This window comes from Triticum urartu, chromosome 1A (genome assembly GCF_056163025.1).
Source record: "Triticum urartu cultivar PI428250 chromosome 1A, HENAU_Tu73, whole genome shotgun sequence".
Taxonomy (NCBI): Eukaryota; Viridiplantae; Streptophyta; class Magnoliopsida; order Poales; family Poaceae; genus Triticum; species Triticum urartu.
The window spans coordinates 11,208,013-11,225,525 of NC_141873.1; the positions used below are offsets into that span (position 1 = coordinate 11,208,013).

The 17,513-nt window shown below is 46.0% G+C and overlaps 1 protein-coding gene across 1 annotated transcript; it reads right to left on the bottom strand.

Moving 5' to 3' along the window:
• Window positions 1-9,256: 9,256 nt before the first annotated feature.
• On the bottom strand, window positions 9,257-10,844 carry LOC147988326 (2'-deoxymugineic-acid 2'-dioxygenase-like). The gene is made up of 3 exons (XM_087538402.1): window positions 10,450-10,844; window positions 9,771-10,349; window positions 9,257-9,675 (listed from the first exon to the last, which is right to left on the bottom strand). The coding sequence occupies exons 1-3, from the start codon at window positions 10,645-10,647 to the stop codon at window positions 9,412-9,414; spliced, it is 1,041 nt and encodes a 346-aa protein (XP_087394528.1). The 5' UTR covers window positions 10,648-10,844; the 3' UTR covers window positions 9,257-9,411.
• Window positions 10,845-17,513: the final 6,669 nt, after the last annotated feature.

Below are 17,513 nucleotides of genomic sequence, written 5' to 3' on the forward strand. Positions count from 1 at the left end.
CACCTCATCTAAGCACTCATCCATTGGCAACAGCCTAAGACATTTATGAAAATCTTCACATTATCTCTACTCCTAAAGAGGATATAGTCTTGGCCGTAAGTTTTCCGCAAAATAAAAAATGCTTTGGGGTAACCAAGAAATTTGTGGCTAATAAGACATTCATGGAAAGCTCCACATTATCTCTACTTGTAAAGGGGGACTTGGGAGTCCCCCGAAAATCCTATACTTACGGGCAATACCCACGGCAACACACCTAAGGACTCCTCTCTCCACTACCCATCCCCCCTGATTTCTAGTGCATGGGGCTCATCCCATCTAGACTTTCAATTAAATTTCAACAGATCAGTGTGTAACTTTTTTTTTTGAAACTTCAAGACTTTATTCCTCATATCAGAGACAAATCGTTTACAATAGCTTGAGAAATAAAGTCCGGGATGTAAGCTTCCCAGAATAAGGAAGATCTAATGCTAAAAGAGTGGCTAGCTAAGATATGAGCAGCCTCATTAGCTTCACGAAAACAGTGGGAGTATTCAGCATTTGCAAAGTCAAGAGCAAGCTCTCTGCATTCCAAAATAGTGGCTATATCGGATCCAGTATAATCTTGATTCTGCACTGAGTCCACCACGGAACTGCTATCCGATTCAACTTGAACTTTGTTGCATCCAATCCTGCCGACTAAATATAAACCGTTACGAATTGCCAGAGTTTTAGCTGCATCAACGCTCGAGACCTGAGGAAGATACCAAGTGGCTGCTGTTATAACAGTCCCTCGTTGGTCGCGTGCAATAGCTCCTGTTGCTCCTGACAGAGAATCGGCCTGGAAAGCAGCATCAACATTAACTTTTATCACATCATTTGCCGGCCGCTTCCATATGTGATCCTGCTTCCTCTCTGAATACTTGCTAGAGTATGCTCGAGTAAAATTGGTCGCTAGCACTCGAATTGATATTGCTGCTTTTTCTGCTGTTTGGATCGATTCTTTCTTCACATGTTGACGCCTCTGCCACCAGAGATACCATGCCGCCACCAGAATGAGTTCAGGCATTGGTACTCCGTCGGAACTGCCTTGAGCCCGACTTAGAATCTCTGTTGTAACTGATCCCGACCTATCCTGCATAGCCGCGTCCTCAATCACGTTCTGTACTCCCAATTCTTTCCAGACTTCCTGTACTCTATTGCATGTAAATAAGCAATGTTGGATATCTTTCAGCCCAACCGCACAGAAAGGGCACTCTGGTGTAAGGGGGATGTGCCTATTAGCTAGTATGCCATAGCAAGGCAGTGAGCCATTCAAAGCTTTCCAAGCAAAGTGCTTGATCTTCCCAGGCAATTTAAGGTTGCATACTACCTGCCATATTGTGTTAGCTTGTGCATTTCCTTGGCCATCAGATCTAGCAAGCCGGTGTCCATATGTGTGTTCAAATTCCCTATGATAAGCTGACCGGACCGAGAACGTTCCTGACCTTGTGTAATTCCATGCTATAAAATCCTCCATCACCTGAACATTTAAGGGTATTTGGAGGATCCTGTGAGCATCAACTGGAGAAAACACGTCTCGGATTAGTGCTTCGTCCCACTGTCCTTGATGAGGATCAATCAACTCTTCCACATATCTCAGCATCACAGATCCTCGTGGAGTAATAACTTTCCGTGAAGGGCTCGATGGAATCCATGGGTCTTGTCATATATCTATCTGAGCTCCTGTACCCACTCTCTATATACACCCCCTTTTGAACGTTTGGAGACCCGCCACAATACTTTGCCACGTAAACGACGCACCTTTTTTCGGATCAGTGTGTAACTTAACTCTGTGCTAAACAACACGTAAGTGTAGCATCTCTCTGGTATGTCAGTTCGTTTCGTACCCTCTCCCATCGTACCCCCACCAATTTTATCCATCGCGAGGCTCCCCACCTGGTTTTTTCAGTGCCGAACTCCACCTCCCATCTGGTTTTTCTAATGTAACCGTACCAAAATCAGCCATACAACAAAAATCAACACCAATCGCTAAGATTTCTAATGCAACCGAACCCAAATCAGCCATACACCCATCGCGAGGCTTTCCTTGTATTGATGGATACCACAAATCAGCCATAAAACTATTCCTTCTTTATATGTATGTCATACAAACGGTGCATTTTTATATGATTATTGTTGTAGAACATGGGAGAGATAAAGATGTATTCTGGCGATGTCTAAAAAAAATCCATCGACAAGGGTTCCGAGACGACGTAGTTGGAAGGCGATGAAAGTTTCCAAAGTTTTTTAAAACATAACGATGTGCAAACGGTGATATCTCATAACAAACCCAAAAAAAGCTGACATATATAATATAAACCATATATAATATCGAATAACATAAATATATCCTATATGTGAAATTACAGGTGATAAATGGTGACATATGCTTGCACATGACCATCTACGAGACAGGGCGGGCGAAAAGGTACATATTATTAGCACGTTCGTATCGAAGATGAGAAAAAGATATTGACCCATCAAAATATCATCAAATCGTACAACATGTTAATACCTATCTACAACAAGATATGATTAGTATCGCCTCATTATCCATGCATATAATGATGTGTTATTTTTAATTAATCCATGTGTATAATATGTTTTTATTATTTATATCTAATTGTGCCTATGACATATATGATATTTCCACCAGCTATTCCTTCCGATTGCCATTCCTGGGTACCATTTGTATCTATCAGTCATCAATGCAAAAAACCATGAGATTCATGTATTGCTTGTGCAGGATGGGTACGAGTTGATGAAGAAGTTTTTATTATACTTGCTCAAATATCACACGAATGAAGCTAAAGACAACATTCTTGATATTGTGCGGGAATTTCTTAAGCACGTCAAATATATCTTAATTTGTAACAGATTTTTAGTTGGATCATCGCTCTATATGTATGCAGCATAAATTGCCTTTTTGTTATCAATTTACATTACAAGTGGAGTGGTCTTAAATTATTACGCAATTGTGCCAATGTTATCTTTGTCTACATCTAAAATTTAACATGCATTATGTCTACAAAATACTCCAACAAAATATTTCAAAATCCAGTGGCAACGCACGGGCATTCTACTAGTTTTGCTTCGGGTGCTGACCGGTGAGATCGTGGCATGGTACATGGTTTGGAGAAGCACCACTAAATCCTTTTAGGGAGATATCTGAGATAGTACTGAACAAAATGCCCTGGTTGCAGACATTCAAAAAGAAATTCGAAGGTGGGTGATCAGGTTTAGAAAAAGTTTAATCAATGAGTTAACACAACAATGGCATGAGATCAGACGGATGGAGGTCCAGCCAACACAGGAGCCAATAAGAGCTAGCTAAGTAGGAGATGTGGCTCACATGGTCTGATCCAGCGACGTTCCATATAGTATGGCAAGTGGTCTGATTCGGCGTTCCATATATGGCAAGAGATCTAAGAGGAGTTATATACTCTTTCCGTTCCGATTTACTCGTCGTGGTTTTAGTTCAAATTTATGGCCTTGCATATAAAAACAGAAACAGAGAAGGAAAAGCAATCAAAAAAGAAAAAAAATGGAGCCGAATAGAATCCTTGGAAGCATCTCAGGGGGAAGTAATAGGCCTGGGAAAGCAGTAGAAGACCAGCATGCAGGGTAGCCTTCTCATAGGCGTGCATAAAACCACATTGCACCGCGTTCCATGAGAAAGCCCTCAGTGGCACGCCCTCTGGGGCCGTGTGAACACATTGTCAAAGCCCGCTATCTTGCTCCCTCCATATGCTCTAGGTGACCAGAGATAAAAGTGTTCATAGTTTTCTTTTGCTCACCCTGCATTCTTGACCAAGCATCCTGCCACCAGGCCTGGAGAGCAAGATTAGTAGGAGTGACCTTGTTTCAGAATCATTATAAAAATAAAAAATTACCTAAAGGCCATCAATAGAAAAGAACACAAAATTCTTGAGTATTCACTGAGGCATCTATATGTAAATCTGGAAGAGACAAAAACGAAAGACATCACAACATAAGACAGGATAGAGAAATTCATCCAGATCACATGGACATGCTTGCTGCGTGTATATGAGTCAAATTTATATAGAAATGAGACCAAGAGGCCAACTTGTTGCTATTCCAATGCACACAAAGCCGTATCTTGTATGAATCTACAAAATAGCCGCAGTTTATGAATAAGACGGAGCACAATTCTAAATATTATTCGATGGAAGCTTTGGTTGCAAAACGAACAAAACAATTATATCTTACTGTTGTTTGAGGTTACATAATTCGAGAAGAAAAACATTGTCTTTAACCAACATACAACAATGTAACCATCTATCAAGGAATGAAAAATATGGGGGGTTCATCTTGTAGTGCTCGTTTCTGGCCCAAGATGAGCGAACACCTTGACTTGTATGAACCGTGGACACACACGGCAGTTGGCCTGGTTGCACTCATCCAACTTGACAGCATGCCTCGAGTGCTTGCTCAGGGTGCCCCTACTGGTCTGGTTCCGGACACGGCTCAGGATGAAGATGCCCAGCCGGCAGCAGGGCTGTAAAGGCTCATCAGAGTCGGGTCTTGAACACGAAGGGGAGATTGACCCAGCCCTGCTAGGTCTTGAACGCCTACAGTAGCAAAGTTGAATAATCCTCTCAGTTACTAAAAAAATATGTGTTGAGGATTTGGGCAATAGTGTAATTCCTGCAGCAGAAAAGAAATCTCCAGCATATCTGCCACTACTTTTTCCTGAAGGTGCCACTACCTATTGTGAAGTTTGATATCAATGGACAAATACTCATTCCAAACTGCGAAAACAGAATGACGACAGAGACCAATGATATTCAACTATCTAACAATCTCATGAGTTAAAAAGAGGAAGGCAAGAATATGGAAACATCTGCGCGATTTGAGTACAGTTCAAGCAAAACCTATATAGGTATACATAGGTAGCCATATGGAGCTGTAAACCAAGACAGAGGCCACCCAAGGCAGAACATCAAACAGTGACAAAGGAACATCAAAGCATTATATAGAACACTTGGCAATACACGGAGCAGAGAGCCTAGTGCTTGAACTCTGATGGAGTTACCAATATAAGCTTTAAACACTATTGTGAAGGAGCTTTACCTAGGCTGTAGCACCAGAGTACATGAATCCAAAAAAACTAACCATTAGAATTAAGCCCCAAGAGCCTAGTATTCAGAAACCTATAACTCCGGGTGAACATAAGATCATTCATACACTCAATCCGCTAATAACTAAGAAACACATAGTAGTTATCTTCCTGCTAGTAAAGAGAGCCAACCAAACAACCAATATGCCTAGGCTTCAGAGAGAAAAATTGCCTGACGGAATAACCTTGGCAGATAATTTATAAATACACGTCGAAAATCATCACCAAGTTTAACAGGTACGTGTTACTTTAAATCAAGAGAACACAAAAGGATCATGTAACATGGTTCTTACCTTCGACCATTTTGGAAATTATTGTACGCTGAAATCTACAGCTTCTCCTGGACAATGAGCATATGTTAAGAAGAAAAGTATAGTTTAGAAAAGTGTGCATAACAAAATATGGAGCGCGCGTCCCCTCCTCCCATCCTCTTCTAGCCTGCAACGACAGAGAGTAAAATTCCTCAGTTCTTCGGCTATCTATGAATCAAGCTTTTGGTCCTAGGATGCACAACCAATAAAAAGCATTACAATTTTATAAGGCACGAACAACTGTACCTTGAAGCACGATCAACATGCAGGACCTAGCTCGTAATTCTATTTAGGAATCATCATCTTCATAAAGTAACAAGTAAACTTGGTCATCCATGCACCGACTGTAGCTTGCTTGCTAATTTTCACCTGTGTCACAAATAAGACAATCATGTTCAAACTGAAGGTGAAAGCACTACACATTCAGTTTCTTATTTAATTTAGTATACTGATAAAATCTCTATGAAGAAGCAGACCAACTGCTGGAAATAAACTGGCATGGAACGAAATCAGTGCCAAAAAACCATATAGACATGCATGCTCATCAAGCATGTCAAACATTTTACTCTTAGCTAGTGCTGGTGCCCTACCTCAAGAACCTCCAGCCCACACAATAGAAATTCATCCATCTCAGCCATGAATTCACTTAAATAGGAAACAAAATAAATGTTTTCCTCAGACACAGTACACCGAAGAAACAAAACTATGCAGGCTGAACCGATGAGCTCTTATGACTGAACAACGCCCATCTGCAAACATCATCATTCTAGGCAAGAAAATAACTGAATAAAGCCCATCTGCAGTTATGACATCGGTCCCCAGGTTGGCACTTAACTCTTAAGGCTTTAGGTCCCTAGACACACCAATTTGATGTATCCATCTATATAATCGTAGCAGTACACTGTTGGAAGATTAAAAGATAGTTCAGATGTAATTTTGAGAATTTTCTCTAGGATGAACACAGGAGCTTGAAAGGAGGGCCAATATTGGGTTTACCATGCAACAGACCTGTGCAGCATCAACAATGGCATAATTCGGCCTTGTAGATGATGACTAGGATATGAAAAAAAGATGGAAAAATGCATTGAAAGCTTGGACGTGAAATGTAGAAGATTACCCCCTTGATCTACCGATGGGAAATACACGTAAGTGTCAACCAAATGCAATCACAGTCAAGTATGATTTCTTTAATCTATTTAGGGTGTTTTTCACGTACTGTGCAAGTAGCAAGGGGCTGTTCTTCAGTAACAACATCTTATTAGCTTTAGATGACGCCCATTGACACTATACTTCTAATTTAAGTTAAGTTGTTATTCTAATATTCGGGAAAAAAATCACATGGAAAGCTCAAACTGACCTGGGATTATCGATCTGCGTATTATAACCTACCAAGGTTACCATGACAATGCAGATAGTATGGAGGCTAACTTAAGAATGTAAACAAAAAAATATAGACATTTCACGACATCAAACAATTACAGGTTGTGGTTTTAAACAAAAATACATGATGGATCATTGCATACATATACGATTATAAAGGTACACTATGTTTTCTAACAAATGAAAAGACAATTACTCTTACGGTCTATAATTATAATTCAATTCTTTGTCAATAAGAAAGCAACCATCATTGTGGATACCTTTATATGCTTCCACCATGCCATGCACCTGCGGTTTCGTATAAGGAGCAACAGGTTACAGATATGCAATATGTGATCGTCTCCATGGACAGATAGAGAAGATATCACAACGGGCGACGAGCGGAGTTGGTAGAGGATGTTACCGAGTTGGCGACACAGAGGCGGCGCGCCTTGTCGACGGCGCCTTCGGCCTTCTTGCACAGGTCCGCCTCCACCAACCTCACCACATCGCCGGACACGCCTGGAACAAATCCCCAGAATTCAGTCAGAGCCCAGATCGGAGGACGAAATGATGAGGAGGCTAACGTACTGGGGCCGCCCATGGTGACCACAGGGGAAGGGGATGGCTTGGCGTGGACGATGACGAGCTCCACCACCCGGGCCCACTCGAGCACGTGGTAGCTGTCGTCGACCCACCCCGCCGCCCTGCTCTTCCATGGCGACGACCTGCGCCCGATCTAAGAACGGAATTGGAGAGGAAGAGGCGACCAAGGAAGAGGAGAGGAAGAGGCTAGCTGTGTGGAGGCAGGGGAGGAGGAGGAGGTGGTGGAGGGCTGGAGGCGGAGGTGGAGAAGACGAGGCAGCCGAAAGGGAGGTGGGATGAGGGAGAGAGAGGAGATATTTTTACTGGAGAGAGGGCAATCGCTCGCGTGGTGCGATCGCTAACTATGCACTATTCATAAATGACGTGGACGCTGTGGTTGTGCCTAGCTACCCCTTCATCCTTTATAAGGTAAAAGCGATTGGAGAGACCTGCATGCTTGCAACTCCTTCGATAAGGTCGCTAGGGTTCCGCACCCATCATGCAAAAGGTTTACCCAAGATGGGTGGTCTCCCGAAAGAAACTCCATTGATGTCAGCCCACTAGTGTCCCTGAGGGATGTGGCCAGGCCGAGAATACCCAGCATGCCACCACACCAACATATTTCTAGAGATTGAAGGCAAGGAGGAAGTGAATGCACTCCTGTTGCCGCTGTTGATGACTCTGGTACATTTATGAAAATAGTGACTTGTGGTTTGTGGAGCCCATCCAGCTGACATGATGAGTCTTAAATACTACTGCAGCCAAAAATACGTATGACCTTTAAGGACGGAGGAATGTTAAGAACCGCTTGTAAGCTTTCACACAAAAATAAACGGCTGGACTCAAGGTTATAAAATAGACGGTTCTGTATTTCAGGATCGTCTTTTAGACTTTCGTGGTAGTTTGAGGCTTTTTAAAAAAATTGGACTGGACTGAAGGTCTAAGCGAAAAAAATTGGACCAGTCTGAACTTCTTCCTCAATTTTGAACATTTTTAAAACGCGAACATTTTTTGAAACATGAACAAATTTTCAAGAATATGTGGCACTGTAGCAGACATTTATCTATAACTCAAAAATTCATTGAAGTGTGAACATTTTTTTAAAAATACACAATTTTTCAAAACATGAAAAAAATTCGGCAGGCACGTTCACAAACGTTTTTTAAAAGCGAGCATAGAAATCGTCGTCGTTGTCCTCCCGTTGAGTTGTGTGTGTGTGTGTGTGGGGGGGGGGGGGGGGGGGGGGGGATGGGGGGTAGTCGCCCCTCTGCATGCTGTTGTCGAGGGAGGAAAATGGCTGCCGCTGCATGTGCATGCTGATATATTGAGTGGAAGCCGCTGTCAGTGTCCACGCACGCGAAGTCATCGGCGCGGAAGTGCAAGTGCCTTGTGCCTTTTCTCCAAGTCGCGCGTCTTCATACCGCATGACTACACTCGGCGACATGCATGTGTAGTTCGTCTGCCTTCATGTGTTTTTAGATTAGATTGTTTCGATTTACGCTATTTTTTATCGACGGCAATTGCTGTTCTGCTGCACTGGTCTTATCGGGTCTTTGGCTTATGACTTTTCAACTGTCTACTACAACAGGTTTTGCCCAGCTCTGGCGAGGGAGGGGCAATCAGCTCGCTTCAGTGCTTGTAATCGTCGTTAGGGGGTCTACGGATCTGGGTGTAATTTTTATTATTTCTCGTGTTGGTTGTACTATCATAATTGAAGAGGAATATATTGAAAGTTTTCTCGAAAAAATATGCACGTGGGATTTAATAAAACAATTTTCACCACTTTGTTTCATGTCGCATAATAATACTACTTAGAGATTTATAATAAAAATAAAAATGATATTCTGAAACAGTGGGATTACCTACGATGCAAGAACAAAAGGTTGAAGGGAGGAGAACCAACTTATAAGACACCTCCAAACTGATAAAAAAATAAATTAAGAAAAGTTTATTGGAGCCGTTAATGGCTGGAACCATGCAAAGCAAGTAGCCGGCGGGTCACTCAATTGTACCAGCAGGGTGGATCCTAAAGCGCTGGAGCACGTCCTCCCGGTTGGCTTCGGCGGCGGTGTACGCCTCGTTGAACTCCCGAAAGAGGAACGGCCTGAATTTGGTCTGCTCCTCCTCGGTCACCAGCGCCGGCGCGGGCTCGATGCGGCAGTCCATGTCCGGCAACATGATGGTCACCACCGACAACCTCGCCGCACTGGAGTTGGTCACTGCGCGGTGCTCTACACTCTGAAGCAACCCGTTCGTCACGATCTGCACACACAGCACAAACGAGGAATGAATGATCTCACCAACACGTACACTACATAAGTACCAAATTAGCGATCGATGAGGAATTGAAGATGGACCTCCATCAGGTGGCCGAAGTTTACGACGAAAGCGTTTGGGACGGGCTGCACGGCGATCCACCGGCCCTTGTGCTTGGCCTGGAGGCCGCTGACGTCGCCCTGCGACAGCACGGTCAGGAGTGGTCGGTCGCAGTGCGGCAGCAGGCCCAGCGTCAGGCTCGGGTCCGGGCACGGCGGGTACCAGTTCACGTTCATCAGCGTCCCGCCGCCGGTGAGCTCGCCGCGGAAGAAGCTCTCCTCCAGCCCGAGCCCCTCGGCAATGAGCCCGAGCAGCGTGGCAGCCAGCGTCTGCACCGCTGTGGCGTACGCGGCCAGGCTGGGTACGAAGCCGGCCGGCTTGGCCGGCCAGTCCTGCGAAAACCTGTCAACGGGGAAGCACTGCAGCTGGAGGTAGTCGCGCCAGTACCGACCGCCGCCGCTACGGTCGAGGACGTAGGCGGTGCTGGTGTCGACGCGGAACGATTTGGTGAGGTCGTCGGAGCAGTAGGGGAGCTTCTCCTCCGCCGGCATCGCGAAGAACTCCGCCGCCGCGGACCGGAACGCCCCGACCACCTCGTCGCCCACGCCATGGTTCACAACCTGCAGTTTGCAACACATCCATGGAGTACCGAGTCCAAAATCAATAGCTGAGTGGCACGGATCGATAAACAAACAATTATTGTGGTGCGTGCGTGCGTGCCTGGAAGAAGCCGGACTCTTTGCCGGCCTTGATGATCTCATCGACGACGAGGTGGCGGCGACGGCCCGCGGCGAAGTCGATGACAGGCAGGGTGACGGTGGGATCGACGAGCTCGTCGGTTTCGGGCCGCTTCTCCGGCGGCAGGACGTACTCGTCCGGCACGGCGTGGTGCACCGGGGTGTTGGACAGCAGCCCCATCTGCTGGACGGATCAGAATTTTCAGACTAGCTAGTACAGTAGCTACTGCCAGCGCAACGTCAAACAAATGCTGTCTTCCCAACCGTGAATCCGTGATGGTGGTACAAGCATAGAAAAAATTGAGATCTTCCTCATCGCACGGATTCTCCCTCCCCATCCATAATTTTATGGGCTCCTTTCACTCATACCAAGGCCATCTCCGGCGCAAGGCCCGTGCGAACTTGTTGGTGTTGAGGACCCCCAGCCCCCCATAGACACGCGGCTGGCTCACAATGTCCCAATTGACCTTGCATTTTGCTCTGGTTGTCTTATCCGACAATGACCATAGGAAAGCCCTCTCAAGCTTGTCGACACTTTGAAGAATGGTAGTTTGAATGACCAGCGGCCTGATGAAATATATCACTTGGGAAGCCAGAACCGACTTGACAAGAGCGGCGCGCCCAATGGTGGTGATGTTTTGGCCCTCATAGGTTGTCAATCTGCTCGCCACTTTATCCACAAGAAATTGCAGGTCGATGAGCTTTAGCATCCACACCGAGAGTGGGAGCCCCAAATATCGCAATGGAAATGAAGCCCTAATAGCCGGAGCACCCGCGTGATGCGCCCCAAATTGAGGTTGCGGCAGCGAATGTTAACCATGGAGATCTTATCGAAGTTAGTGCATAGACCGGTGACATCTCCAAAACCTCGCAAAATGGCCGCAAGGTTGTCCACATCTCTCTTGGAGATTTTTTGCAAAATTTCCCTCCCATCTCAGTCCAGTCTGAATCTTAAGTCCAACCTCAGTCCAGAAATGATAAGGTGTTTCAGAACATTCAATGCTCTATCCAAGACTGCAAAAATGATTTCAGGAGATATTTTAGAGACACTACGATCAGGGCTAAACCCAGCATCAAGGAGGGCATGCTATCATGGCTAGACTCTGTGTAATAATTTTTAATTAGAAATAATCTCTCACTAACTTCTCTGTAACTGGCATACATCACGCCCTTTATGTAACCATCTGATTTATTTACATGAAAAAGATCACAGTAGGGGTTTTCCCTACTGTATTGTGGTAAAAAAAATACTGGAGGGGGGTCAAAAGAACACCAGGGCAGCACAAGCACTATGTCCGTACCGTATTGTTACAGCCAATAGTTGGGAAGAAACTGGATAAATGTGCAGGGGCGTAGTCCAAGCTGACGAGGCCACGATCTCCTCTATGGCTCGATCGACCGCTTCGGCAACGACGCACAAGCTCTTTGCACGTAGCCGCCTATGGAAGTTACGAGGGCATCCCCCATCCCGTACAACAGATTAGCGCTGGCGCCGTCGATGGCAGAATAATCCTACGGTGAGTCTACATGGTTCCTTCGTTGATTTATATCTACTTCCTAATACAAATGAACTGATCTGCATATGGCTCCAGATGATCAGAAACATTTTGCTTTTTTATGGGAAATTATGGTTAGCAATTTCTTGTTTATTGGAAAAAATATGTACTATAAATTCGGTATGCACTAATTCTATCAAATTTCAAATTTCGCCCTTAGGACAACTCAGCACAACTCACGCCATGTATAGGGTATATTATCGGCTCATGTCTACGCCATAGCAAGTTATTATTATTATTAGATTTCCACAAACTGTTAGATTCCAGTTTCTATTTTTCACCCGACTAGTAATTTACATACCAATTTGTATACATGAAAGCTTAGATATGAAATTAGCCGATACACAAACTACCGATCAAATATTCTGTCATGAATAAAATGTACACAACAATCTAGCATTGTAAGCAAAATATATATGATTATTGACTTTGTTCTATGTGTTTTAGGCATAAGAGGCACATTCAAACTAATGAAAAACTACATTTTCCTAAGTGCAAAATACATACAGCATTATCTTGTGTTCCTCTTCGTATGCTCATTGTTAGAAAGAAAAAGCTTTTATATGTTCATTGTCTTCTTCGACCCCCCCCCCCCCCCCCCCCCCCCATGGTCAAATCCTGACTCCGCCCCTGAAAATGTGCTCCATCTCTAGGTAATTATTATCGTGGTGCCTCTTAAGTTTTCCCTTTCATGATTATTGGTCGTTTGTTTGCAAAATGGAGAATGCTGCATTCATTCATTTATGCCAAGTCGCTGCCATTTGGAGCAACGCAGATGTAAATTTATTACTCTAGTGCGTGGATTTGCTGAATTCATCAAGCAGCTCCTTCTTTGTTTCTGATTTCTTGAGATGTTCCACCTCTGCTTGCCCCTGTTACTAGTTGCTTGTTAGCGTTGCCTGAGCAAAGATACCCTCAGCAAAAAGAAAAACCTTGTGATATTGCGCCTTTTTTTTGCACAAGAGAAACCTTGTTTTTTATTTTATAGAGCTAAAACAATCTTCACTTTTGTTTTTTCCTGTCCTGTTTCCTTTTTGTTTTATACAATTATTCGGTGTCTTCTGCTTTTCACTTTTTCCGGTTTCCATTTTATTTATTCCCCCCTTTTTTCTTCTTTCCTTCTGTTTTGCACTTCTTATTTTATCAAGAAAAAAATCCTTCTCTTGTTTACCATTATTTGTCTACCAAGCGGTCAGCTAGGTAAGCTACCAACATTTTTTTACTTTTTTCATTGCCTTATTCAAAACTACATAAACTGTTTTAAGTAACAAAAAAATTGTATACATGAAAATTTTATTTCATATATACATATGACGTATTTGTTCTTCTAAATATACGTAAACCTTTTAATATGTGAATATAAGTTTTTATATACATGAAAATAATATAGGTGAACATTTTATGTCTTACATATGAATAGTTTTTTAAAATCCAAGATTTTTAATGTAAACATATTAATATAATATATGAATATAACTTTTTGTATACATGAACTTTTAAATACATCTTTCACATTATTTTATATATTTGATGCTTTTCAATCCCATGAACTGTTTTTAACAAATGCGGAACTTATTAAATACATAAGCAATGCAAAAAAAAGGAAGTTGTGGAAAGCAAAAGGAAACAAGATAAAAAGTCATAGAAGAAAACTGAAATAGAAAAAAAAACAGTTACTTATGTTGCCATTAGTGGCTGAGTGATCCTACTAGATGACAACATGAATGCAAAAGTAGCCCCATTCTTGCAGTTAGCACGAAAAAGAAAGTGAGAACACAAAACATGACGGTGGCACACATAAAGCCTCATAGCCCAGCCTGTGAAAACAGAAAGAAAGGTCCAAACAAGTATAGCCAACAGATGGACAATCAATTAAGAAAAGACTGGAAAAGGAGAAAAGCCCAGAAATCTAAAAATAACATGAAACAGAACATTTCATACAAAAGGAACGCAACATTGCATGGATCTTGATGCTTAGAGCACCACATATTGCATAAGAATAAAAGAGCCACTAATTCTAAGTAGAATGAGAATTAGCAAAATTGTTTTTTCTTCTTTTGAGGGTTTCGTTGGAGCATGCAGTAATGATGTACGCATGATGTAGTGCGTACTAGTTTTCGTAAAAGTCGAACTTCACAAACTTTGGCCAAATTTATAGATGGGCCGGCCCAGCTGTGCTACTACAATGAAAACACCCTCTAACATCCTTTCTTCCACGTCCAAAATAAATTGATTTCTTTTGCAGGAAATAAATAAAATTGATTATTATCCTGCCATGTGGCTCTGCAAGACCTGGAAGCTGAACTGGAAATTATATTCTTATCACTACACTGATATTACATTCATTTGGTTAATGCCTGAATGAGAATCATAGTGAAATGGGAACACGTTTTGTATAATTCAGTGTCCAGAGGTGCAGGCAAGCAAACCATGTGAGGCTGGAGAAGGAAGGAAGCTTGTCCATCGCAGTGCTCCCTATCGTGTGTAAATTCCCTGCGTTTCTCTGTCGAGACTGTCACGTTTCTATGACTAGACTTTTCTTCTCCGAGAGAACGACATAGAGAGGGAGCAGCATGGCCACATGACCGTTGGTGGTTTACGCTTACGGGCGAGAGGGAGCAGAAGTTTAGACGGAGACATGGGTGGTATCGATGCATTCTTGGCGCCACCTTTTGGAGCAATGCACGGGGTTTATTTGGATTGATACCCCTGCAGTTAGGAAGAATCTTCTCTCTCGACTAGCTACATCGAGCTGTCCACGCCTTCTGGAATCACCACGTACCATGTAATTATCAAAGAGTATGTCGGAACTTTATTTATATGCCGGAACTCCATGTATATGCATTCGATTATCAATGAGTATGTCGGAACGCCATTTATACTACCTGCGATACAAAGACGTCTGACCTACTTACTGTAACTAGCGACCAAAACGACGTTATAAGCGAGGACCGATGACCATAGGGTGAGACCTACTACTTAATTGTTTGTAATAGCGATTTGCTAATTTGTTGTGTTCAATGGTTGTAGACTGGGAGTTGGTGATTTTTTTTTGAATTTTCAAGGGGGGGGGGGGGGGGGGGGGGCGGAGAGTTTCCCCCACCTGAATATATTGATCACGGCGGCTAGGCCTTCGGAGTTTTACATAGAGAGAGTTTTTACAGACAGGACAAGATAAATAAGGGTACAAACCACCCAAGAGAGGGAGACAAGCCTAGTTTGCAAGGGCCATAAGCCAGGAGTCGACGTGAGCCCGGCGGTCTTGTTGCAAGCGCACACGCCACAGATCGGCATCCTCTCTACAGCACTGACGGGCCCTGGCCAAGGACAGCACCAGCCGCTGGAAGACCACGGCGTTGCGATGCTTCCATAGCTGCCAACAACACAGCATCACAAATTCCCCCTCAGAGGCGACCACATTTCTTGCCGCCCTAGCGAGGGCGTTCAGGTTGGAAGCCGACGCCCCGTCCACGCACACCCCCACTTTGTGCCAGAACCCTGCCGCGAACGGGCAGGTAAACATCAGGTGGTCTGCAGTCTCGAGCACAGCAGGGCACAGGGGGCAGCCAGCCTCATCGGCAGCAAGAATGCACTTCCGAAGCAGGACGTCCCGCGTGTGGATGCGTCTCTGAACCAGCAGCCAGCAGAACACTTTGACTCTGGACGGCACTCGCGCGCCCCAGATCATAGCGGCGAAGGGGACGGTGACCCTGCCAAACCGCAGGAGGGCGTAGACCGAACTGGAGGACAAGCCCTCTGCGCGCGCCCGAGCGTGGATCAGCTGACGCTCATCGGTGCCATCACGGCGCGGCGCCTCGCCCAGCAGCCTCTGAACCTCCCGCAGTTCGCGCGCACCCACGGCCGTGAGTCTTGGGACCAGAAAGCTATAAAGCCCATCCCGCCTCACCTTCCACACTGTGACCTCAACCTCGACAGCGTGCGAGAGGAGAGCGGGGAAGGCCGAGGCGATTGCGCCACAGGGAAGGCAGCAGTCCCACCAAAAGGAGCAGCACCTGCCATCCCCCACGTCCACCCTTGTAAGGGATCGGTAGAGCGGCAGCAGCTTGACGATGAAGGCCCGGTGCTCGCCCAGCGCCAACTCGCCGCGCGAGAGGAGAGAGTGACCGACTGCGCCAGCCCAGACCCACGACGCCCATCTCGATCGTGGCGAGGCATGCAGCCGATGTATCATCTTGAGAAGGAGGCACTCATTTTGGGTGGCCAGGTCACGCACACCCAGGCCACCCTCGGCTTTAGCGCGGCAGACCTGCCGCCATGCGACCAGGCATTGTGCGCTGGAAGCCCGTTCAGCGACGTTCCAGAGGAACGCGCGACGGAGCCCATCCAGAGCATGGATGACAGCAGGCGGCAGGAGCAGCGCCGCCATGGCGTAGGTTGGCAGGGCGTCGAGGACGGCATTGATGAGGACGAGCCGCTCAACAGGCGAGAGAAGGCGAGCAGCCCATCTGGCAAGGTATTTATCTACCTTTGCGATCATGGGCAAGAAGTCGGCGAAGCGCAGTTTTTCCCACGACAGAGGCAGGCCCAGGTACGACTGCGGGAACACGCTGGTGGCGCACCCCAGGGCGGCCACCACCTGCTCCACCACGTCGGCATCGGCATGCATAGGGACGGGGGTGCTTTTGGCGAAGTTGATCACCAGCCCGGTGGCCTCTGCGAACTGGTCCAGAAGCAGCTTTAGGCGCGCCGCCCCCCGCCCACACGCCCTCATGATAATCAGGGTGTCGTCGGCGTACTAGAGCACCACCGCCGGGGCGTCCGGCAGCAGGGGGTGGCGCAGCTCCTCGTCGTGGCGGACGAGACATTGAAGGACGTCGGCGACGATGATGAAGAGGTAGGGGGAAATGGGATCCCCCTGCTGTAGGCCGCAGCCAACCTGGAACCACCTCCCCGACACACCGTTGAGGAGGACGGCCGAGCGCGAGGAGTGGAACAGCGAGTCCATCCAAGCGCACCAGAGCGGCAGGAACCCCCGCACCTCGATGATAGCCCGCAAGCTAGTCCAGTTGATGGAGTCAAACGCCTTGGCGAAGTCGAGCTTCAACACCACGGCCGGTGCGCGCCGCCTATGGCAGCACCGCACCAGCTCCGTGGCATACACGAAATTCTCCGAGATGCTGCGGCCTCGCACGAAGCCGGGTTGATCCTCATCGATCAGGAGGGCGATTTGTTGCTGAAGCCTCGTTGTGAGCCCCCTGCAGAGGATCTTGACGTCACCGTTTTGGAGCGAGACGGGCCGGAAGTCAGCCGGGGTTGGGACGCCCGGTTTTTTGGGCAGAGTGGCGATGTAGGCTCTGTTGATCCCATCGAGGTGGGCCGTTCCGGCATGGAATTCATCGAAGAGGCGGTGGATGTCCGGTGCCACCTCCGTCCACGCCGCCTGGTAGAAGGCAGGCCCCAGCCCGTCCGGGCCTGGGGCGCTGGTGCGATCCAGGGCGTCGACGGCGGCCTTGATCTCGGCGTGGTCGAA